Source organism: Oryctolagus cuniculus, chromosome 5, assembly GCF_051225735.1.
Source record: "Oryctolagus cuniculus isolate XC-2025 breed Fujian yellow rabbit chromosome 5, ASM5122573v1, whole genome shotgun sequence".
Lineage (NCBI taxonomy): Eukaryota > Metazoa > Chordata > Mammalia > Lagomorpha > Leporidae > Oryctolagus > Oryctolagus cuniculus.
Window position 1 is genome coordinate 53,341,815 of NC_142871.1, and position 25,502 is coordinate 53,367,316.

General features: G+C 37.0%; 1 protein-coding gene across 1 annotated transcript in view; it reads right to left on the reverse strand.

Moving 5' to 3' along the window:
* RFX6 (regulatory factor X6) overlaps window positions 1–25,502 on the reverse strand; it is a 63,028-nt gene that overhangs the window by 9,572 nt on the left and 27,954 nt on the right. The window contains exons 7-13 of the mRNA XM_002714772.4: window positions 11,962–12,069; window positions 8,052–8,129; window positions 7,850–7,963; window positions 5,047–5,096; window positions 2,078–2,237; window positions 1,028–1,172; window positions 640–749 (exon numbers count right to left, since the gene is read on the reverse strand). Coding sequence (XP_002714818.1) covers window positions 640–749; window positions 1,028–1,172; window positions 2,078–2,237; window positions 5,047–5,096; window positions 7,850–7,963; window positions 8,052–8,129; window positions 11,962–12,069 — 765 coding nt within the window. The remainder of the gene's footprint in view (window positions 1–639; window positions 750–1,027; window positions 1,173–2,077; window positions 2,238–5,046; window positions 5,097–7,849; window positions 7,964–8,051; window positions 8,130–11,961; window positions 12,070–25,502) is intronic.

Consider the following 25,502-nt stretch of genomic DNA (forward strand, 5'->3'; position numbering starts at 1 on the left):
TTTCTGGAAATTATTGACTTTGACTTTTCTGTTCCTAAATAATAATTTGTTTTCCTTCCAGAAGGAAAAAAAATCTCCAAACTGTAACTGGTTCTTCGATATGGAAAGACTAACACAGATCATGAAGGATATATCTGTCCTTATTGCCTTGATTCATGATGGACGACTTGAAGTTAACTGAAAGAGTTGAAGAAACTACATTAAAAAAATAAAAGTACTAAGGTTTTAGAATTTAGAAATTCAAATGCTTAAAACCGTATTTTCTGCAAGTATTTATGAAAGCTTCCTACTTAGCAAAAGGTGAGATCTTTCCACTTTTATAAGTTTATCTTTCATGACTGATATTACTTAATTCTAAGTTTATTGACTGATATTGAGGTATATAACATCTTGTACTCCTAGATGTTGGTCAAGAAAGGAGAAACAGAACTGATTCCATGCTTATTTTTCTCAAATGTGTATATTCCTAATTTTTATATTTGGACTGCCTTATTTGTGGGGCCTCAAAAGTTTTTCAAAGTATTTATACACGAAGCCTGCCACAAGGACCCCAATTCTACCTCCACTCAAAATTACAGAAAGTTTAACATTTACTCATAAACACAAAATACGTTTTCTGAATCTGTCATTAAAAAGTACCTTAATAACTCTCTGTTCTACCACAGTGTCCAACCATTCAATAAAAGCCTCTACAGTGGCATTCTTCTTAAGGAGATCCTTCAGCTCTTGAAACACAGTGATCGAATCATCTACCAAGTTTAAAAAAAAAAAAAGGAAAGAAATGAAGCAGAATATTATCTTCTATTCTATTCTGAAGATACAAGACAACCTAAAACTGGAAAAGTAATAAATAATTTCATGGCATTTTTACTTCTGCTCCCAGCATCTGGTGGATAGAGGCCATAGAAGGTGCCAAATGTCCTAAATGCACACGGACTGCCCCCCACACCCCCAAAGGCCTGTCCATTCCAAGATGTCAAAGCACCAAGGTCGGGCAAGCTATTCTAAACTAAGGCAGAAGACTTACATTCAGTGTAGCTGTCAGAATCAGTGTCTGCACTGCCCGAAATGGTAAGAAGGGCCTGAGATCCAATACTATTTAAATCAACCTTTTCAATATCAGATACCATAGAATTCACAACATGCTGGTCAAAGAGAGCTGGTCTGGCAATCTGCAGAGACAGCAGAAAAAGACACTACAGTACAGCATTTGTAGTCCATCTAAAAGAAAATGCTAGCTTTAAGAAAAATAGATTCTTAAGGGTAAAATATTATCAGTTAACTTTTTTTCCTTTATTTTAAAATTAAAAGCAGTAGCTGAGACTCATTGTCTTCTCTGTTAAAGGTATGACAATTATTTTGGGATTTATAAGATGATTTTTTTTGTCTCATAGTTACAAAATAAGGATTTAAAAGTTATATTTTGGTCTGGAATTATACCATGCTGTTCTTTTAAAATTTAGGGGCTAGAAAACTTCATAAAGCAAACAATCACTTAGGGTGAGGTAAAATATTTCTTACTAACATATAAGTACGGCTTTCCTAATTTAAGAATTACTTTGGTCCTTTCCTTGTTAAGAGATTCATCATAAGTGTGTAGATGTAAATGTGTTCAATTGGTAGGTTTTACAACATTAAACATCACATAAACTCATTATACACAATCTTAATATGTACCAGTCAGATTCAAATAGCAAATAAGTGTCTACACTTTGATTGCATTCAGATTCTTTTTCTTTTAAAATAATTTTAAATCATAGAAAAGTGGCAATGGTAGTGCAGAATATTTCTATGCCTTCCCCATCCAGCTTTGTACTGTCTTATATACCTATCACATATTACCAATAGTAATAAATTAACATTGGTACAATACTATCAAACTAAACTATAGACATAATTCAAATTGTACCAGTTTTCTCACTAATATTTTTCTTCAGTTCTAGCATTCACTCAGTATATCACATTGCACTTAATTTTTGTCTACTCAGTTTCCTTCAACCCATGAAAGTTCCTCAGTCTTTCCTTCAAAATATCCATTTATGATGATGATTCAAATACTCTAGGCTTACCAACATACCTGAGCTAGATGCAGGAAAGATGTTTGCCGTTTCAGAGAAGATACAAATCTTCGCACAATAGGTATTTTCTTGTCAGTAAGGGCTTCTGGCAAGTTTTCCAAAGATGAAACAACCCACTGTTCCCAGTTTTTTGCAAAATTCCTTATGTCTGCCAACAAGCTACAAGGAAAACTATGTGTTAAATGACACATTGCGCAAAAATGCATTGAGGAAGTGTAAAATGGAGATAAACTCTCATCTGTGCTTCCCAAGAACACTACTTTGAAAGTCAGACAGATTCAGCCTAGGTCCACTTCTCATAATTGTGCTCAAAATCTTCAATATCCTGAAGCTCCAATGTTGTCGTTTATTAAATAGGAATAAGAATAGTTCTAGTACCTTTTTTTCAGGTGCTGTTAGCATTATCTAAAAATAATTTATGGAAAATGGTCAAGTTCAAGACTGGTATGCACAGAGTACTCAAAAAACAATACTTTATTATAAACATTAACTCATTCAATAATTTCTGTAAAATATCTTTCTGGGAGAATGTAAGAGTACATTTGATTTTATATATCAATTTCTTGAGAGATAGCTCATCGGGATTATAACATCACTTTAGTTATTAAATATTAGTTTCTGGTAATACACTTTTTAATCCAAATATAATTTATGGATGAATTATCAAAAGCATACTAATTATAGGTACAAATATTGTTTGTGTATAAGGGATCTTCAAAAAAGTTCATGGAAAATGTGCATTAGGAAAAATATATATGGACTTCAAAAGCCTTTTCACCAAAATAAACATGTCTTAATTATAGTTTCCACAAACTTTTTGAAATACCCCACATATATTATAAAAACATAAAAATTTTTAAAAGTCAGTTTAACTGCTCCACATTTTTATCACAAAAAAACAACTCTGTATTTGGAAAAGTGCATATGCTGGGGAATGATAATATGGCAAAAAAAAAAGTAGGCATAATTTGAAGTTAAAAAGAATTTGATCAAAATCTTATGTTCTTCTTCTCACTAATTAGCTGCCTTTAGGAAAATAAATTAACATCTTTATGTACCTAGTTTCCTCACTTGTGAATTTTGGAATCTGAGTAGCTACTTGGGAATACTGTGACAGACTATATTTTTAAAAAAAGTCTGCTTATTCAATGATAAGGAGTTGGTTAACTGAACTACAGTATTCTCTAGAATCTGGAAATTCATGAAACCACTAAAAACATGTTAATGGAATATGGAAAATATTTCAAAATATTCTTCTATAGCAGCTATTCGTGTGTATACTTACAGATATTTTTAGAAAAAAGTCTGGGAGATAATTGAAGATATTAAAATTGGGGTGAGAGTCGGATTTTTTTTTAAATACACTTATGTATGTTTTTCATTTCCTTCAAGGAACAAGTCAGGCTTGTAGGGAAATGAAATAACATGTGGAAAGTCTCAAGGGCTGTGCTATTTTTAATAAAAGTCAGCTATTAGTGCCACTTTCAAAACTCACGTGACTGATGCCTGCTGCTAGGTAAGCACAGCCACTTTCCTATTACATGGAAATGTCAGATCTACCTGACTCAGAGTACAGATTAGAGACGTAGAGACTCAAATCGATAATCACAAGAAAGTTGACCAGGCCAACATCAACTGTTACACAAATCAACAAAGCGATCTAGGGGAAAATAGGAATTTAAAAATTCCATTTGTCAATCAATATATATTTACTGAGCACTATGAGCAGCTATACATGATCTATGCCCCTCATATACTAAAATAAATTTCACTAGATTTTGTTTTCAAAGGAAAATTAGGTCTTTTTTCAGGTTTTGATTGTTTTGTAAAAATCTTCAGGTATGATATTAATAAACTGAGACATAATTTCTTTTTTTAAATTTTTTATTTGACAGGTAGAGTTATAGACAGTGAGAGAGAGACAGGGAGAAAGGTCTCCCTTCTGTTGGTTCACTCCCCAAATGTCCGCTATGGCTGGCACTGCGCCGATCTGAAGCCAGGAGCCAGGTGCTTCCTCCTGGTCTCCCATGCGAGTGCAGGGGCCCAAGTACTTGGGCCATCCTCCACTGCCCTCCCAGGCCACAGCAGAGAGCTGGACTGGAAGAGGAGCAACTGGGACTAGAATCCGGTGCCCATATGGGATGCTGGCACCGCAGGCAGAGGATTAACCAAGTGAGCCACAACGCCAGCTCCCTAATTTCTTTGTTAAAAGGCACAGTTTCATTACACCACCTTTATTTCTGAAAACAGGACCAAAAATAATAATAAAAGCAAAATAATTTTCCTTATATCTTTTATTATTAAAGTTATTTTCTATCAATTATCCCCATATATCTTCTTCCAATTTCTCAGTATCTTGAAGGTAAACATATTGGAGTATCTATTTTTCCTTTGGATAGCTAGCTCTCTTATTGAAGAGATCTGAAGGTCGTCCCACCCATTTTGTTGATGGAGATCCAGAAGTAGGAAAATAATCTTCCTAATAAATTAATAAATACTACCAAATGTTTTACTTTAATACAATGTAAAGGCAAAACCCCATCCTAAGAAATGATCATGTTTTGAGCCGGCGCCGTGGCTCAATAGGCTAATCCTCCACCTTGCGGCGCCGGCACACCGGGTTCTAGTCCCGGTCGGGGCGCCGGATTCTGTCCCAGTTGCCCCTCTTCCAGGCCAGCTCTCTGCTGTGGCCAGGGAGTGCAGTGGAGGATGGCCCAGGTGCTTGGGCCCTGCACCCCATGGGAGACCAGGAAAAGCACCTGGCTCCTGGCTCCTGCCATCGGATCAGCGCGGTGCGCCCGCTGCAGCGGCGGCCATTGGAGGGTGAACCAACGGCAAAGGAAGACCTTTCTCTCTCTGTCTCTCTCTCTCACTGTCCACTCTGCCTCTGTCCACTCTGCCTGTCAAAAATAAAATAAAAAAAAAATAATAAAAAAAGAAATGATCATGTTTTAATAACCGAACATACCTTTCAGGCATTTCTTGCATTGTTGCAGGAATAAGTACATCTGTAAGAACCTTAATCATACCAAAAGAGAGATAAAATAAAGCTTTACTGAGTATTCCTATAGAAAGACATGTTATTTATAAATTACTTTTCCTGCTAGCTTTCTAGAGGAAAACATGCCAAATTATTCCTGAAGTTTACAATTTTATATGCAAAATGAATCTATAAACTGCATGTGTGTACAAGGAGTAAAATAAGGAGACAGTTTTGTATATGTCCAGGATCAGAATTATCAATGGAATAGCCTTGGTAATCTTGTAATTTGTTATGATTGAAGAGCTGATCACTCTCTCTAGGTGGGATGAGGGTCTTGCAGAAGCTCATTTTACATGTTCTGCTGATAGTACTCTGTGGGCCTCCCTGGGTCTACCATAAAGGAGGAGAAACTATGTTCATTTGAAGTTACTAAAATTCAGGATTTTTATGCTGGACTTAAAAATAGATCATTTATGGGGAAAAGTACATTTTAAGGGTATTTCTTTTTTTTTTTTTTTTTTGAAATTGATTCTCTATTTATTTGAAAGGCAGAATTACATACAGAGAAGGAAAGACAGAGAGATCTTCCATCTACTGGTTCACTCCCCAAATGGTCACAATGGCTGGAACTAGGCCAGGCCAAAGAAAGGAGCCTGGACCTCCATTTGGGTCTTCAATATGGGTGCAGGGGCCCAAGGACTTGGGCCATCTTCCACTACTTTCCCAGGTGTGTCAGCAGGGAGTGGAGCAGCAAAGAGGCAAACTTTCTCCCATGTGGGATGCTCACATCGTAGGCGGTTGCTTAATCCACTTCACCGCAACGTGGGCCCCAAGGGTATTTCTTGGAAGAGCTAAATGAGAGCCTAAACAGCTTTGGCACAATGGTGGTAAGTGTGTGTTCATGAATCCCAGGTATGTTTTACACCCAATTTTGTGCTACTTCCTTTCACTCTTCTTGGTTGCTTCCTCAACCATTAAGCATTTTAATCAGTGCAATTTGAACTTTTTCTCTCAAAATAATGGCATTCTCTTTCCACACAGAAAGACAAGCCAATTCTTGCTCTCCTTTGCCTTTCCTCAACTCTCACTTGAACTACTGGCAGAGAATATACTGCACTCACCCCTCTAGTCTCTCATCCTGTGATGTGAGACACAGAGGACAGGATGAAAATATGGGCTCCTTCCTTCTGGCTCAAACTCCTCAGGACTTGGTCTGCAAATTCGCCTCTGGACAGTGTTGATTTAGTTTTTGCTTTGCTTTTTTGCATAGCTAAGAACCTGATAATGACAATTCACTTAAAGAGATTTTATTTCCCAAAAGTTTAATAGTGTCCAGCTTGAGTTTTCTCCTCAACTCGGACTATTTTTTTTTTTTTTTAGCTGATAGGAAAAAAAAGGGAGAGAATGATTCAACATGGGAAGTGAGATACACAGCAGACCCATAGAATGGCAGATGTCCTAAATAGCACTCTGGCCTCAGAATCAGCTCTTAAGGATCTGGCTGAAAAGCCCATGAGAGTATTTCAGCCATGGAAAGCCAAGACACTCTGGGGGAAAAAAAACCTAAATGAAAGATCTCTGCGAGTGAGATCCCAGTGGAAAGAACGGGTCATCAAAGAAGGAGGTACCTTTCTCTGAAGGGAGGAGAGAACTTCCACTTTGACCATGACCTTGTCTAAATATGATCAGAGTCAGTGAACTCAGGGGGCTTCCATACCCTTGGCAGCTCATGACAAGAGCCTAGGATGATTACTGATGCCATAAACAAGAGTGTCAACACAGGAGTCACTGTGCACTTACTCCTCATGTAGGATCTCTGTCCTTAGTGTGCTGTACATTGAGATTTAATGCTATAACTAGTACTCAAACAGTATTTTTCACTTTATGTTTCTGTGTGGGAGCAAACTGTTGAAATCTTTACTTGATGTATGCTAAACTGATCTTCTGTATATAAAGAGAATCGAAAATGAATCTTGATGTGAATGGAAGGGGAGAAGGAGTGGGAAAGGGGAGGGTTGCGGGTGGGAGGGATGTTATGGGGGGGAAGCCATTGTAATCCATAAGCTGTACTTTGGAAATTTATATTCATTAAATAAAAGTTTAAAAAATGAAAAAAAAGGAAAGCTTTTGTTTTTCTTCATGACAATTTAGTAGGTAAATGTAGTCAAACACTTCGAAATGCCCAGATTTCAATAAAGTTTATCATTTGGCTTGGGATATGCTGCTGCTCTAACCAGAGAAGAGACTATTGGGAATTAGTCTTCCTTCCCCACTAAACATTTTGGCTAGAACATTTGGCTATAACAGCCCTTTGACTCATGATGTCTTCACGGACTTTCTGCAGACACTTCAGGATTCTTAATTTGGTTTGAGAACAGAACTGGATATTAATTCATAAAGCTGGAGGGTTTTAAGATTTTCAATTTGTTAATCCCATAAAGATGCCAATTCTGTACCCTCCCAAACCAAACACTGACATGGTAGGGAAAATTAATGTGCTATTTTAATCTGAAAGTTAACAAACAGTAACTATATATTCATATGTCACATTTAGAATACTTCTTACTTATAAACAAAAATGGATTTTGTTTTAGTGTAAGTTTATGTTAAAGTCCACAGACTGTTGAAAATGCACTACTATGTTGCTTGCTTTCTCATAAGAAAAAATATGGATAGTATAGCTCTATCCAGGAATAACAAATTTATTAAAGATTTATTGCAAGAATTGAGATAGAATTCTATTTAAAGAAATAAATATTTCATATGTAAGACACCCCAAAGATCTTACCTTATAAAGAATTGAGTCGCAAACACAGAAAATGTCAATGATAACAGGATTTTCAAGCAGGGGAAGAAGATGATCAGGCATTCCTTGCCAAAAGTGTAATAAGAAATGCTGGATCTAGTTGCAGAGAAAAGAGTATGCATGTTAAGAATTTCCCTTAAGAACAAGACATGAAGGTCCATAGGGCATGCTTTGTCACCCTTACCTCTTCAAAGTTTCCATTAATTGCATTGTCCAAGATGCACTGGCAGTGAGTTTTGTACATCATTATGAGAGTATCAACCTATATGAGGGAAGAAAAATGTAAATAAAGTATCCTTTTAACACAGATTTCATTTGTTCATTCACTCAAAAAACATTTCTAAAACTCCTTTCATATACCCGGCATTTCATTTATTGCTAAAGACCCAGAAGTAAAGTCCCAAAACCTAACCAAGGAGCTTACTGTCTTATACCGGAAGAAAGGCAAACAAATCTACAATCACAGTAAAGCATGAAAAGAACAATGGAAAATATAAGTGTGCAGCAAGCTGCGGGCCAAACCGACATCATATCTTTCTGTTTAATAAGACAATTACCTTTGATCAGAGAAATAAACATAAAATGTAATATACATCAACCCTTCACTCAGTTTTATTAAGTGGATACTTAATACAGTGTGGCTTGGTGGTTTCAAGTTTGATTCTGGAGTCAGCTGAATCTGAAAGCCCAGCTCCACTGTACTACTTACCAAGTGTGGTTGCACAAATAGCTTTGTTTGTGAGCACAAAGCTTTTTATCTCCAAGTAAGTATTTATAACATATTAGTCATTTGGTATCAAGAAAATCAAATAAAATAAATGTGACACACATAGCAATACCTGGCACAAAGTGAGAGCTTACTAAATATTATCTAGAATTAATATCAAATGACATATTTACCAAAAAGGATTCAAACATTCAGTGTCTGTTATTAAATGTCTCTATTTGTGCAATATCATCAAAATTCAATTGCATAATTTTTAAAGGATTCAACATATTCTAAAATTTGCAGTGAATAAGAATTAGGTAATATTCTAGCAAGTCAACAATATTTAAACTAAAATCTTTATCCCATATACTATAAATGTCCCTATGTGTTACAAGTTGCGTGCTCCATGTGAGAGGGAGTACAGCTTAGAGGTTAAAATTGTCAACTGTGCATTCAACTTAGCTTGATTTGAGTTCCAGCTCTGATCTACCACTTACTAGCTAAGTGACTCTGGGCAAATTGTTTAATTTTTATGTGCTTCAATTTTCTCATCTGGAAATTGGCATAATTATAACACTAAACTATATAATAAATTGTTATAAGGACTAAATAAATAAACACATATAAAAGTGACTGGAGTACTCTATAGTGTATATAAAGAAATTGATGGATGCTAGCTATTTTGATCCAAAACACCACCTATAATGGTGGTGGTGGTAACCTTCTGCATTCTTTTCTTTATTCCTGTAAATCACTAGCAGTACACAACTTAGCGGGCCTGGATCACAGTAGCATACTGATGACATACAAATTACCAATTGCCTTCCAAGGAATATGCTAACCAATTGAGGGAGACTTCTAGCAGTATATGACACCATCAATACAAGTAATACTTGCTCTATACTTTAGACAAAGCTATTATATTTTAGACAGGTCATCAAGACATATCTTTAAAACATGAAAAGGCAAAATTAAAGATGGAAGGCAAATCTTAAGTGTTTTTAAAAGTTAATCCTTTGAACCCTGAAACCGTCTAAAGTACATGTAAGCTTTTGTCTTCACAAACATTTCTACTTACTTGTGTAAGAATGTATTGCTTTATACACAGATCATCAAAAATTAATCTTATAATTACTATTTCATTGTTTATTAATATTTGCCTGTCATAGGTAATAAATTTTAATTATGGTATACTTTGCATACTTTGTAAACAAAATTTTACTCAATTTTCTAAGAATAGACATCATATTAGGGAAGGCAGGAGTAGAGGCAAAGCTTGGCTGCATTAAAGACAATTTGATGGAAGTGGCAACTGCCTTGGGTGACAGTATCAAGAGCCCCTCAACTTCAACTACCGTGTCTTGCTGGAGTCAGCTTCTCATTCACTAGTCTCCATTCTTTTTGTCTTACAGAAACAGGTGCTTCAGGTGCTTAGTCATGGCCCCATCCTTCTTTCTAGGGAATGACAGGTTACTTGAAGAACTTGGCTACTGGTTAAGAAGGTGAAAGGGCTAATCTGTCCTCAAGGGACAAAGAAGAGTGTCAGTTCCTGGTACTCATAATGGAGTCCATTGGAATGAACTTAGAAACCAGGGGTTATATAAGCACCTTTTTACCTGAGTGAGACATGATCAACAGACCACACTTTCAAGTCAGCAGGTAAGGAATTTCTTACAGTCAGGAGAGCAACTGAAATAAACCACTGGAGCATGTAACTGACCTCTCTTTTTTTCTTTGTTTCTCACTCTCGCTCCCCACTTCTACCCTCATCAGGTATATTTACGCAGTAAACATCTTTGTGACCTGTTTGCATGCAAGCAATCCTTTCCACAAAGCTGATCCAATAATACCCTCTCCCAGAGATCTGAGGTCCTGCTGGTTTTCACAGCTTTCCTCACAAAGTACCTCACATGCCCACTTGCTGGCAATTTTTTAAACAGGAAGTCATAATATCACACATTATATCTATAATGTAAAAAATGTAATAAGCTTTAGAAATGGAATAGAGAGAGAATAGTAGGAAGTGGACATACTTCAGGAGACTCCCCCTGGATTCAGCATGTAGAGCCTATGTTCAATACTTTGCCTGTTCTTAAATGCAGAGTATGTTTGTCATTAAAGCAAATCCTATAAATCACTATGTATCTCTACTTATCTAGCAATAAGATTTTGATCAATGAGATATATTTATTTCCTGTTTCTACAAAAAGTCCATTACTAAATCAATGCATCTGGACATTAGTTAATCAAATTCCTCTACCTTTACAACTCAAAAATATAAACTGGCAGGGCCAGTGCTGTGGCATAGTGGGTAAAGCCACTGCCTACCATGCCAGTACCCCATATGGGTACCAGTCTGAGTCCCGGCTGCTCCACTTCCAATCCAGCTCTCTACTGTGGCCTGGGAAAGCAGTGGAAAATGGCCCAAACATTTGGGCCCTTACACCCTCGTGGGAGAACCTGGAGAAGCTCCTGGCTTCTGGCTTTGGATCAGCCCAGCCCTGGCCATTGCAGCCATTTAGGGAGTGAACAGGTAGATGGAAGATTCTCTCTCTCTCTTTGCTTCTGCCTCTGCCTCTGCCTCTCTGTAACTCTGCCTTTCAAATAAATAAATAAATTTATACAATACAAATATATATATATATATATAAAACCTGGCTGAATTAAAGTTGTTTTCCTCATGCCAATGTAAATTGAAATTTAGTTGAAAGAAAAAAGTAGTAATCATTATGCTCTGCTTTAATAATGATTTATATAATAAATAGCCAATAGGTCTCCAACAAATGACTGCTCTACAGAAATAAAAGTTTTAGCTTTAAACTTCATTACATAAGCATTGACAAGTCATATTGAAGATTATTTTATAAGTTGAATGCAATGGAAGCGTATCTTCCTTAACTTAAAAAAATTCAAATGTAATAGAACATAGAAATTTAGAATTGAAAGGAAGCTTTATGATCCTCTAGCTAAGTATTTGCATTCATCTAAGGACCTTCTCGGTGCTGGGAACAGATTAATGGCTACTTCCTGAAAAAATAAATGGAGCTAACAGAAAACATAAACCTTATAATTAAGGGAGCTGCATGTGAAAGATACGTTATAGTATTTTCTTCCTCAATAAAGAGTTTTAAATAAAAATGATCTTTAGTTCTTCACGGTTTATTTTACCACCTTCTGATTGCATACTATCATGGAGATAGTAAATAATTAATTGGAAAGTGCTTAATCAATGTTAGTAAACATTTGTCTCTCCTATGAATCAGTCAATTATGTTTGATTATGCAGATTTCTGAGTGTTTCCTACAAGTACCATGAGATTCCCAGGAAATCGAGATATGGAACAAACATATCTGCAAATCAATAGTGAAGTATCTTTAACTGATACCTTGTCCTTAGAAATGCATCCTTGGTACACAAGGTGTTGAGCGCTGGGGAATTCTGGAAGAAGTGTTCCAGTTTTTGAGCTAAGTGAATATTTTCGAGTGAAGCCACCCTATAATTCAAAACAATAAAAAAAAACTTATCAACTACATGATTCCAAAATATAACTCATAAAACAGAAATCCCCCAAATTTGATTCTTCATTATGTGAACCATGAGAAATTAGATTTGCATAGACTATTTTTGTAACTGAATGAATTAGATATGTCAGTAAAATTATTTCCAAATCTTAAGTAGTTTCAGAGACAATATATTTTTCCTATTGCTTTGGATTTGAGTTTTAATAATCTGTCAATTTTCACAGCTTCTGGAGATTTAAGTTTGTACTTGCTGACGCCATAAGTTTTTGGAAAAGCTACCTTTGAAACAATCAGAACTATTTTAAATAGAAGAGGAGCAACAATTTACAAATCCAACGTCCTAATTTACAGATTAGATAAATGAGATGATGAGAACTAAATTTATTCACTCAGGCTCTGAGTACCTACTGGCAGAATTTTGATTAGAGTCTAAGTCTTCTGGTTACAAAATTAGTACTCCATATTTTCCCATATCAATCTTCCCCCCACCTTACATTCTGATATTTGTTATACTTCTACATCTCTTTGAGAAAGCACATCTTTAGCAGTTTCCAGAAATTTTTAAAAGCTGACATATATTTATATAAAATATGTAACGCTACAGTGCTGATATACCTACAAAAAATAACACAGAATTAATGAATGCACATTCATGACAAATAGGATCCACAGCAAATCAATCACACTGGCACAAAGAGTATATATTTTAAATTATCTCAGTTGATGCTACATTCTCTCTTTCTCCCCCTTTCTATATCTCTCTATCTTTCTCTCTCAGATAAAAGCAGAGGAGAATACACTTAATCTTTGCACAAATAATATATATCAAATCGGCATCAAATATCTTATTCAACAGTAAAACACTAAAGATCCTCTTGAAAATCACAGAGTGGCCAGGGTTTTGGCACAGAAGGTTAAGCCTCCACTTACAACACTGGCATCCTATTATCAGTGTGCTGGTTTGAATCCCAGCTACTCTGCTTCTGATACAGCTTCTTGCTAATGCACACTCTGGGAAAGCAGTGGAAGATGGTCCGAGTATTTGAACCCCTGCCACTCACATGGGAGACCCATATAGAATTTCTCTCTACTGGCTTCGGCATGCCCCACCATGGATGTAGCAGCTATTTGGGGAATGAACAAGCAGATGGAATAATTTCTCTCTAACTCTCTCTCTTTCTGCCACTCTGCCTTCAAACAAATAAATGAATCTTTTTAAAAAGAAAACCACAAATCAGACAAAGCTACCCACTCTCAAATCTTTTATTTAATACTCCACTAGAGCTCATAGCCAGAGCAGTAAAACAACAAAAGTAGTCAAAGTACTGAAAATGAAAAAAACAAAACTAACTTGGTCACCAGTAGTTGTTATATTGAAAAACTAAAACCACAGAAAGATTGTTACAATTAATAATAAAATGTTTGTTTCAGAATTGTTGGATTCAAGTTCAATTTAAAAGTCAACTGAATTTCTAACAGGAGAGAATATTAATAACATGCAAAAGGATGTTGTATGAAATAAAAACAGATAGAAGATGTCTAAGAATAATTAAAAAGTGCAAATTACAAAATGATTAAATTTTATCAAAAGGTATTAAGTGAGTTATAAATAAGATTCAATGCTGAGAAAATTTCAGCTGAACAAAAATTGATCTTTTCATTCCATACAATTATAAGGACAATCTAATCAGTGTTTGCTATGAAATTTAACAAGGTGGTTCTAAAATGTATGTGGAGATACAAAACACCATGAATACACACAACACTTTTGATAAAGAAGTATCTGGCAGGAGGGTTTCAGGTTTATGAAGGTATATTATATAAAGTGTTAATGAATTAAATAGCAATAGTGGCAGAATAATCTACCCAACAACAGCGAAACACATATTTTTCTCAAGTATATATGGGGCATTTTTCAGGACAGACCACATTTAGGTCACAGACTAAGCCTCAATGAATTTAAAAAGATGTACATCATACAAAGTCTCTTCTACAAGATGAAGCTAGAAATCAGTAACAGAAAGAAAGCTGGAAAATTCACCAAGTTGTTGAAATTAGACAATACAAACAATGGATGAAAGATGAAACAAGATAATTTAGAAAATTGTTAAGAAACAAAAACACAAACACAGCACACCAAAACTTATTAGACATAGCAGAAACAGTGTTAAGTAGGAAAAACTTATTTGGTGAAGTATTAAGACTTTTTACTGTAATGTAAATTTAAAATATGTTATCTTAAAGACTTAAAAAAAAAGAAAGAAGGAAAAAAAGGGAGGAGGAGGCAAAAATCATTATGTTCTTAAACATGTATCTACAAATCATATTGAATCAGTTACAAATCAATTAAAATGGAAACAAAAAGGAGGAAATTAACAACTATAAAAGCACTCAACATCCAAAGTCAACAAGATCTCCACGAGTGAGATCCCAATGGAAAGAACGGGTCATCAAAGAAGGAGGTACCTTTCTCTGAAGGGAGGAGAGAACTTCCACTTTGACCATGACCTTGTCTAAATATGATCAGAGTCAGTGAACTCAGGGGGCTTCCATACCCTTGGCAGCTCATGACAAGAGCCTAGGATGATTACTGATGCCATAAACAAGAGTGTCAACACAGGAGTCACTGTGCACTTACTCCTCATGTAGGATCTCTGTCCTTAGTGTGCTGTACATTGAGATTTAATGCTATAACTAGTACTCAAACAGTATTTTTCACTTTATGTTTCTGTGTGGGAGCAAACTGTTGAAATCTTTACTTGATGTATGCTAAACTGATCTTCTGTATATAAAGAGAATTGAAAATGAATCTTGATGTGAATGGAAGGGGAGAGGGAGTAGATAAGGGGAGGGTTGCGGGTTGGAGGGACGTTATGGGGGGGAAGCCATTGTAATCAATATTCTGTACTTTGGAAATTTATATTCATTAAATGAAAGTTAAAAAAAAAAAAGAAATTCAATGTGATCTCAAAAAAAAAAAATTCCAAAGTCAACAAGCTAACTTTACAACTTAAGGAGCTAGAGAAACAACAAACTGAATCCAAATAAACAGAAAGAGGAAAATAATAAAACTGGAGCAGAGACAAATGAAACAGAGAATAGAAAAACAAAAAAAAATCAGCAAAACCAACAATTGATGCTTTTAAAAGATCAACAAAATTGACAAACCTTTAGCCAGATTGGCTTAAAAATAAATGACTAAAATCAGAAATGACAATGAGGAAATTATTAATGATTCTAAAGGGATAAAATGTGTCGTGAGAGAGTTCCATGAACAATTATATATCAAAAAACTTCGACAATTTAAATGAAATGAGCAACTTTCTGCAAACAGAAAATCTCACCATTATTGAATCATGAATAAATTGAAAATATGAATTTACCTACAATTAGTAAAGAGATTAAAGCAGTAATCAATGATCACAAGACAAAGAAATGTCCTGGATTTGATACCTATACTGGTGAGTTCTGTCCAAAAATTAAAGGAATATCAATACTTCTGAATGTTTTCCAGAAAGCTGAAAAGAACACTTTGCAATTCATTCTGTGAAGCTAGCATTGACTTGATACTATAGCCAGACATAGACACTAAAGCTATAGACTAATTTTCCTTATGAACTTTGACACACAAGTACTCAACAAAATACTAGCAGAGCAAATTTAGCAGCGTAGTAAAATGATTATACACCAGGGCCAGTTTGTACTTATTTCTGGAATAAAAGGATAGTTCAAAATGTGAAAATCAGTATGATTTACCACATTACAGAATAAAAGAGAAAGTCATATGTTTAATTCAATTGATTCAGAAAAACGACTTGACAAAATTTGACATATTTTCATGCTAAAACATTCGACAAATTAGGAAAAAAAGGAAACTACTTCAGCAAAATAAAGAACATATATGAAAAACGCACAACAAGCAGTAGACTTAACAGTGGAAATTTTTCCCCTAAGACCAGAAATAAAACAAGGGTATACCTTTTAAACATTTCTACTCAACAAAGAACTAGAAGTCCTAGCAGAACAATTAGGCAAGAAAAAGAGAGGAAAAAAACAGTATCTAAATTGAAAATGAAAAGTAAAGTAATCTCTATTCATAGATGATAAACTTTACATAGAAAACCCTCAGGTGGACAATGTGGTGCAGCGGGTTAAAGCCCTGGCCTGTAGCACCAACATCCCAGATGGGTGCCAGTTCGAGTCTTGGCTGTTCCACTTCTGGTCCAGCTCCCTGCTAATGTGCCTGGGAAAATGGCAGTGGATGGCCCAAATTCTTGGGCCCCTGCACCCACATAAGAGACCTAGAAGAAGCTCCTGGCCCCTGACTTAGGATCGGCTCGGCTCTGGCTGTTGCAGGAGTGAACCAGAGGATGGAAGACATCTCCCTGTGTCTCTACCTCTCTCTGTAACTCTGCTTTCAAATAAATAAAATAAGCCTTTTTAAAAAAATAAAAGCCTAAAGATTACACATACACACAATTAGAATTAAAAAATTCAGCAGAGTAGCAGGATTAAAAATCAACCTGCGAAAGTCAGTTATGTTTCTATACATGAAAATAAACACCCAGAAAAGGAAATTAAGAAAACAATTCCATTTACAATAGTACAAGAAATAATAAAATATTTAGCAATTAATCAAGATGAAAGATTTGTACAATGAAAGCTGCAAAATAGCACCTAAAGACGCAAAAGAAGACATAAATAAATGAAGAGACATCCCATGTTCATGAATTAGAAGATAACATTGTTAAGATGCCAATACTACCTAAAACTATCAATAGAATCAATGCAAAATCCCAGTGATGTTTTTTTACAGAGATGGAAAAATACATTCTTAAATTCATACAAAATCTCAAGGGTCTCTCATTAGCCAATCAATGTTGAGGAAAAACACAATCAGAGGACTCATACATCCTGAGTTCAAAATTTACTGCAAAGTTACAGTAAAAACAAGTGTGGTATAATATACAGTTGGTATATTGACCTATGTAACTAAATAGAGACCCCAGAAACAAACTTCCATATATATGGTCAAATTATTTTTGATAATTTGTTAGTTTGATTATTTTTGATAATATGTCAAGATCATGCAATGGGTAAAAGGACATTCTTTACTATCAAACAGTGGTGGTAAAACTGGATATTCACATGCAGAAGAATGATGTCAAGATTCTTACTGGACACCATATACAAAAGTTAACTACAACTGGATCAAAGAGCTACATGTAAAAGCTAGAATTATAAAAGCTGTAGAATAAAACATGAAGTAAAGGATTCATTATATTTGATTTGGCAATGAATTCTTGCATGTGAAACCAAAACACATGCAACAAAGTAAAAAAAAAAATTGAGCTTCATAAAAGAAAATTTCTGTACATTAAGGGAAACCATAAACTGAGTAACAAGAAAACCTAGGAATGATATAAAATATTTTCAAACAAATACATATGATCAGATATTACCCAGAATACACATAGAACTCCTAAAAATCAACCACAAAAATACAATAACTTAATTTGAAAGTGGACATAGAATTTGATAAACATTTCTCCAAAGGAGCTATCTGAATGGCCAATAAATATATAAAAGATGTTCAATGCTACCAATCATCAGGAAAACACAAACCAAGACCACAATAGAATATCATCTTATAATCAATAGGATGGCTATTATTAAACACACACACACACACACACACACAAATAACAAATGCTGATCAGGGAGTGGAGAAAAATTGAAATCTTTGTCCACTGTATGTAGGGTTGTAAAATATATTTGTTGTGTAATAATATAGTATTTCCTCAAAAAAATTAAAGAATAGAATTATTACATGATCTAGTAATTCCAATTCGGAGTGTGTATATGAAAGAAATGAAAGTAGGGTCTTCCAGAGGTATCTGTGCATCACAATCGCTTGTGCATAAAAGCAAGCCATGTTTTCATCAACAGATGAATGAATAAGCCAAATGTGGTTTCTATATATAAAGGAGTATTATGAAGCCTTAAAAAGGAGGAAATTCTGGGGCCAGCACTGTGGCATAGCGTGTAAAGCTGCCACCTGCAGTGCTGGCATCCCATATGGGTGCCAGTTTGAGTCCCCGCTGTTCCACTTCCAATCCAGCTCTCTGCTATGGCCTGGGAAAGCAGTGGAAGGTGGCTCAAGTGCTTGCACCCACATGGGAGACCCAGAAGAAGCTCCTGGCTCCTGGCGTTGTATCAGCTCAGCTCTGGCCATTGCAGCCATTTGGGGAGAGAACCAGTGGATGGCAGACATCTCTTTCTCTGCCTCTGCTTCTGCCTCTGTAACTCCACTTTTCAAATAAAATCAATAAACCTTTAAATAAAAAAGGAGGAAAATCTAACATATGCTACAACATGAAGAACTTTGAGAACATTACACTTCATTAAATAAGCCAGTCACAGATATACAGTACCTATGATTCCATATAAAAGAAGTACATAGAACGGTAAAAGTCCTAGCGATAGAAATGATAATGGAGGTTGCCAGGAATTGGAGGGAGGTGAAATGGGGAGTTAGTGTTTAATTAGTGAAGAGTTCTAGTTTACAAAATGGAAGAGCTCTGAACATACTGGTGATAGTTGCACAACTACATGAAAGTACTTAATACTAGAGAACTGAAAATTTCATATGTATTTAATAATAAATATTATATAATTATATAAATAAATAACATATTTTGATCATTTACACATGAAATAGCTTAAATGTTTATAGCAATTGTATCTTTTTTAAATAATTTATAGAGAACATTTTTATGATTTGGAATATATACAACTTCAAGGAAAACAAAATACAAAAAGATTATTTGGCTAAACTCTATACTGAATCATATAACCAACAGGAGTAGGTTGTATACAACATGTACCCTACAGGAAACTAGTATCCAGAATGTTTAAAGGACTCCTAACATTTAATTTTTTAAATTAAAAAGTGTGATCTGAAACAAACATCTTGCACAAGAGAACTGGAAAGTAAACTATCCAAAAAAGGGGCAGGCATTATGATGTAGCAAGGTAAGCCATGGCTTGGGACACCTGCTTCCTACAAATTCTGGAGACTCCACTTTTGATCCAGCTCCCTGCTAATGCCCTTGGGAAGGTAGTAGATGATGGCCCAAGTATTTGTATTGCTGTATTTGTGTTGCTGCCTTGCACATGAAAGATTGGTATGGAATTTTGGGCTCCTGACTTCAGTCTAGCTCGTCCTGGGCTGTTGTAGGCATTTGGGGAGAGAGCCAACAGACAGAATATCTCCCCCTTTACCTCTGTCATTATGCTTTTCAAATAAATAAATAAGTAAATAAATCTCAGAAATAAAATGCACAAAATGATATTCAGTTTATAAGTTGTCATAACTTTCAAGTGAAAACCAAAGATACCATCCTCCACTCACAGGATTGGCAAAAACTAAGATTTCATGTGGTGCAAAAGGAATGATCACACAGAAAGATATAAGCTGACACAACCACCTGAGAAAACAACTTTACCTTAACTGGTAAAATTACACGAGTGTATGTAGGATCTTGAATTTTTCTCATATATATATACATATATATATATGGACAATGCTCACATTAATTTTTTTCTAAGCAAAATAGTTCCATCAACAGTGGCATAAGTAGGTTGCATTGTGATATTTTCATTCAATGAAAAACTGTACAACAGCAAAATGAAAAAACAGAACTTAAAACATTAGAGAAACAGGGCAAATAATAAGCAAGCATTATTTAGGGGTATACTCAAATCTTTAAGAAAAACAAAGAAGTAAGTAACACCAAATTCCAGAGAGCAACATTTTTGGTAAGCTGGAAGGAAAAGTGATTGTGGTGTATGCACAGAGGAATTCTCTCTTTAAGCTATGGAGTGCATTTTATGGTTATTTTAAAAACAGTGTTTATCAGCACTCTGGCCTCAGAATCAGCCTTTAAGGCATTTTGATCTGGCTAAAAATCCCATGAGAGTTTCTCAGGCATGGAAAACCAAGACACTGTGGCAAAAATGACCTAAATGAAAGATCTCTGTGAATGAGATCCCAGTAGAAGGAATGGGCCATCAAAGAAGGAGATACCTTTCTCTGAAGGGAGGAGAGAACTTCTACTTTGATTATGGCATTGTCTAAATAAGGTCGGAGTTTGTGAACTCAAGAGGCTTCCATAGCCTTGGCAGCTCAAGACAAGAACCTCGAGTGATTACTGACATCATAAATAAGAGTGTCAATTGTTAAATCAACAACAGGAGTCACTGTGCACTCACTCCACATGTAGGATCTCTGTACTTAATGTGTTGTACTATGCAAATTAACAGTAAAACTAGCATTCAAGCAGTACTTTATACTTTGTGTTTCTGTGTGGGTGCAAACTTTTGAAATCTTTACTTAGTATACACTAAATTGATCTTCTGTATATAAAGATAATTGAAAATGAATCTTAATGAAGAATGGGATGGGAGAGGGAGTAGGAGATGGGATGTTTTGTGGGTGGGAGGGTGGTTATGGGAGGAAAACTGCTATAATCCAAAAGTTGTACTTACAAAATTTATATTTATTAAATAAAAGTTTTCTAAAAAGAAGAAATTCAATAAATCTATAGCAGACTATTTAAAAAAAAAATTTATGCTTGGCAGGTGGGCAAAGACTACAAATAATGCATTTCCCAATAAAAAGTGTTATCAGGAGAAGATCCAAGATGGGTGATAGGGTCTAAATTCACCTCCACAACAGAGAGGAACCATAAAAATGAAGGATCATATTTCCAAGATATTGACTAAGGGAAATTTTTAATAAAGAAGTGATAGAAACTCTTAACAGCACACAGGGACTTGGAATCCCAGCACACAGAAACAAAGCACATACTCAGCTCTTACTAAGCTTTCCAGCTTGAGATAGAAAGGAGCAGGTGATGCATCCTGCTGGGAAGATATTAAGTGCAAGGCTCTGTGACCCCCACTATCCTCACAGACCTGCAGCTCTAATTCAGGTGAATCCAACAGTCCTCACTGGTTTTTTTTTTTTTTTTTTTTTTTTTTTTTTTTTTTTTTTTTTTTTTTTTGACAGGCAGAGTGGACAGTGAGAGAGAGAGACAGAGAGAGAAAGGTCTTCCTTTTGCCGTTGGTTCACTCTCCAATGGCCGCCGCTGCAGCCGGCGCACCGCGCTGATCCTGGCAGGAGCCAGGAGCCAGGTGCTTTTCCTGGTCTCCCATGGGGTGCAGGGCCCAAGCACCTGGGCCATCCTCCACTGCACTCCCTGGCCATAGCAGAGAGCTGGCCTGGAAGAGGGGCAACCGGGACAGAATCCGGCGCCCCAACCGGGACTAGAACCCGGTGTGCCGGCGCCGCAAGGTGGAGGATTAGCCTATTGAGCCACGGCGCCGGCCCTCACTGGTTTTAAATCCAGTCTAGAAATCTAACTGTGGTTCTAGTGACTGCTTTGCTCCTAAAAAGGAACCCACATTGCCCTACCCACTCACCTCCCAGTCCCCAAAGTCCCAGACCTAAGCTGCTCTGGCAAAGCTATAATAAAAGCGCATTCGTTATTAGGGACAGCAAGGAGTGCTGTTGCCTCCAGAACTCTCTATCCTGCCCACTTGACTCAGGGTGCGTCACAAGACGGAAATCAGGCCCCTCCTCCTGTACCTGCAGGATTTCTGGGCACAAGCCCCTGAGCCATGCTTTTTCTTTCTGTGCCACCTATGGAAATTGCCTTCCTTGTCTTGGGACTCACCACCAGAAGCAGCTGATACATAAGTCCAAACCATCAGAAAAGACCCCTTCAGTATCTCTTAGTACATGCTACTGGGTATCCAAATCATAATGCCTAGAATCACCCTTGAAAGCCCTGTGGGAACTGGGAGGAGGGGGCAATCTCATCTGTGTCATTCAGCTCTGAGAATGTGGCTGTTGGTGCCACAAGCCCTGGAGTAACTTGTGAGCATTGGTGGGACCTGGGCAGGCCTATTTTTATTCTTCTGCTTTAGGCTGGTAGCTACAGGTCCACAATCCCCAGCATCTGAACTCATCCTGTGAAGCCTGGGTAAGGACTTCACTGTATCCTGAGGCTTTGGGGATGATACTGTTGGTTCTACAAACCCTAGAGATAGCTACACTCCTCTGTGGGGCTACAGGAATCACCTCCTCCCTGCATTTTTCTGCTCCATGTCTGCACCTTCTAGTGTACAATCCCCAGTATAACCTGCAGTCATCATGTGGAACCTGGGTAAGTTACCTTCCTAGAACTGAAGCTATGGGACTGTGACTGCTGGAGCTATATTCCAGAGTAACTTGAGTTCACCTTGAGGGACCTGGGTCTGTGAGTGTTTGCTCTATACGTTCCAGGAGCACCTGTGCACACACATGGAGTGAGGAAAATGCTATATCTGCATCCCACTATCCCAGGCTTACACATAATCCCAACATAACTGTTCATCAGTGTGGGATGAGTAAGGTACCCTTTGAGTCTTGCAGCTCTGGGACCAAGACTGTTGAAGCTTTATTCCACAGAGACACCTGAGTTCACTCCCCTTGGACTTGAGCAAGGTACCTTTCCTGTGCTGCAGCTCCAATACTGTGACTATTAGTACTATATTTCCTACAGTCATCTAAGCCCAATCAGTGGGACCTGGGAAGCCTTTCTGGGGCCTGAAGTCACACACTTTTGGAAGCGCACATCCATGCTCTGACCTCCACAAACTGATGCATACTAGACAACTGTGGCACTTAGAGACTTCTGACCTTGATTACAAATCAAGATATCATCAAGGGCTGGCACTGTGGCATAGCATCCCCTATGGGTACCGGTTGGAGTCCTGGCTGTTCTACTGCTGGTTCAGCTATCTGCTATGGCCTGGGAAAGCAGTAGAAGATGGCCCAAGTTCTTGGGCCCCTGCACCAGTGTGGGAGACCCAGAAGAAGCTCCAGGCTCCTGGCTTCGGATTGGCGCAGTTCTGGCTGTTGTGGCCATCTGGGGAGTGAACCAGTGGATGAAAGACCTCTCTCTCTCTCTCTCTCTCTCTCTCTCTCTCTCTTTCTGCCTCTGCCTCTCTATAACTCTGCCTTTTAAATGACAAAATAAATCTTAAAAAAAAAAGATATAATTAAGAGTTACAATTCTGGGCTTACTCAGAACCAAAGCTAAAGCAATCACCCAACTGAAATCCTGCATTACTTCTAAACAAAAAAACTTTTCCAATGAAAGCTACTCCATTCAGAATGACCCCTTTCCCAGATGTGCAGATACCAATAAGGAACATAGTAAACATAAAGAAGCAAGGAAGCATGAGACCTCCAAAAGAACACCATAGCTCTCTCAAAATAGATCACATTTTAAATGAAATTTATGAAATGTCTGGAAAAGAATTAAAATTAATGATCCTAAGGAAACTCAATGAGACACAGGAGAAAACAGACAACTCAAGTAAATGAAGACAACTCATGATATGAATGAGGAATTCAACAAAGATAGAAATTAACTAAAAAGAGTTAATCAGGGGGTTGGCTCAGTGGGTTAATCCTCTACCTGCAGCACCAGCTTCCTGTATGGGCACTGGTTATAATTCCGGCTGCTCCTCTTTGGATCTAGCTCTCTGCTATGGCCTGGAGAAGCAGTGGAAGATGGCCCAGATGCTTGGGCTCTTGTCTCACGTGGGAGACCTGGTAGAAGTTCCTGGCTCCTGGCTTTGGTTTGGCACAGCTCCAGCCATTGCAGCCATCTGGGGAGTGAACCAGCAGATGGAAGACCTTTTTCTCTGTCTCTCCCTCTCACTGTCTATAACTCTTTCAAATAAGTAAGTAAAATCTTTAAAAAAAAAAAAAAAGTCAATAAGAACTTTTGGAGATGAAAACTTCAATCATTGAGATAAAAAATTCAATTGAGTGGCCCACATTGTGGTGTAGCAAGTAAAGCTGCCAACTGATATGACAGCACCCCCTACTGGTGCTGGTTTGATACCCAGCTGCTCCACTTCCCATCCAGCTCCCTGCTAAGGTGACTGAGAAGGCAGCAGAGGATTGCCCAATTGCTTGGTCCCTGCATCCATATGGAAGCCTAGAAGAAGCTCCTGGCTCCTGGCTTTGAACCTGCCCAGTCCCAGCCATTTTGGCCATTTGGAGAGTGAACTAGCAGATGGAATATACCCCTCTCTCTCTTTCTCTCTCCCACAACTCTGCCTTTCAAATAAATAAATAAATAAGTATTTTTAAATAATGCAATTGAGAGCTTCAACAACAGAATAGATGAAGCATAAAAAGAATTTCTAATCTTTAGGACAAGATTTTTGAAGTAACACAACCAGACAAAAATAAACAGAAAACAAGAAGAATGAGAAACTCTAGGAAACATATAGGATATAGAAAAGCAAACAAATTTTATATTACAGGGATACCTGAAGGAGCAGAGAATAAAAAATAAATTGAGATTCTGTGAGATTCTGTGTAATGAAATAATATTTGAAATTCTTGAAGAAGATAGGAACATATAAATACAGGAAGCTCAAAGGACCCCAAGCAGATTCAATCAAAAAAGACCCTAACCAAAACATACTATAGTTAAATCATCAAAAGCTAAGAACAACGTGAGAATCCTAAAGATAGTGACAGAAAAACGTTGTTACATATTAAGGAAAACCCATTAAACTAACAGAAGACTTCACAACATAAACTGTGCAAACCATAAGAGAACAGGATGATACATTTTAGCTTTTCAGAAAAAAAAAGGCAAAACAACAACAAAAAACTCTTCTAACCAAGAATACTATATCCAGTAAAGTTATTTTTTAAAAGTGAAGGGGAGGAGCTGGTGCTGTGGCACAGCGGGTTAACGCCCTGGCCTGAAGTGCCGGCATCCCATATGGGTGCTGGTTCAACACCCGGCTGCTCCACTTTCAATCCAGCTCTCTGCTGTGGCCTGGGAAAGCAGTGGAGGATGGCTCAAGTCCTTGGGCCCCTGCACCCATGTTGGAAACCAGGAAGAAGCTCCTGGATCCTGGCTTCGGATCAGTGCAGCTTCAGCCATTGCGGCCATTTGGGGAGTGAACCAGCAGATTGAAGACCTCACTGTCTTTCCTTTGTCTCTCCTCTCTCTGTGTAACTTTGACGTTCAAATAAATAAATAAATCTTCTTTTTAAAAAAAGTGGTAACTATTAACAAAAAAATAAAAAATAAAAGCAAAGGGGAAATAAAGTCTTTCACACACAAACAAAAACTGTGAGAAGTCACCACCACCAGACCATTCATACAAGAAGTACTGAAAGGAGTCCAATGTTGAAAATAAAAGGATTGTAGCACCATGAAAACACATGACAGTAAAAAATTCATGCACAGGGCGGACAGTCAAAAGTAAAAAAAAAAAGAGAGAGAGAAGAGTATTTGATCGTATCATCATAGAAATCTTC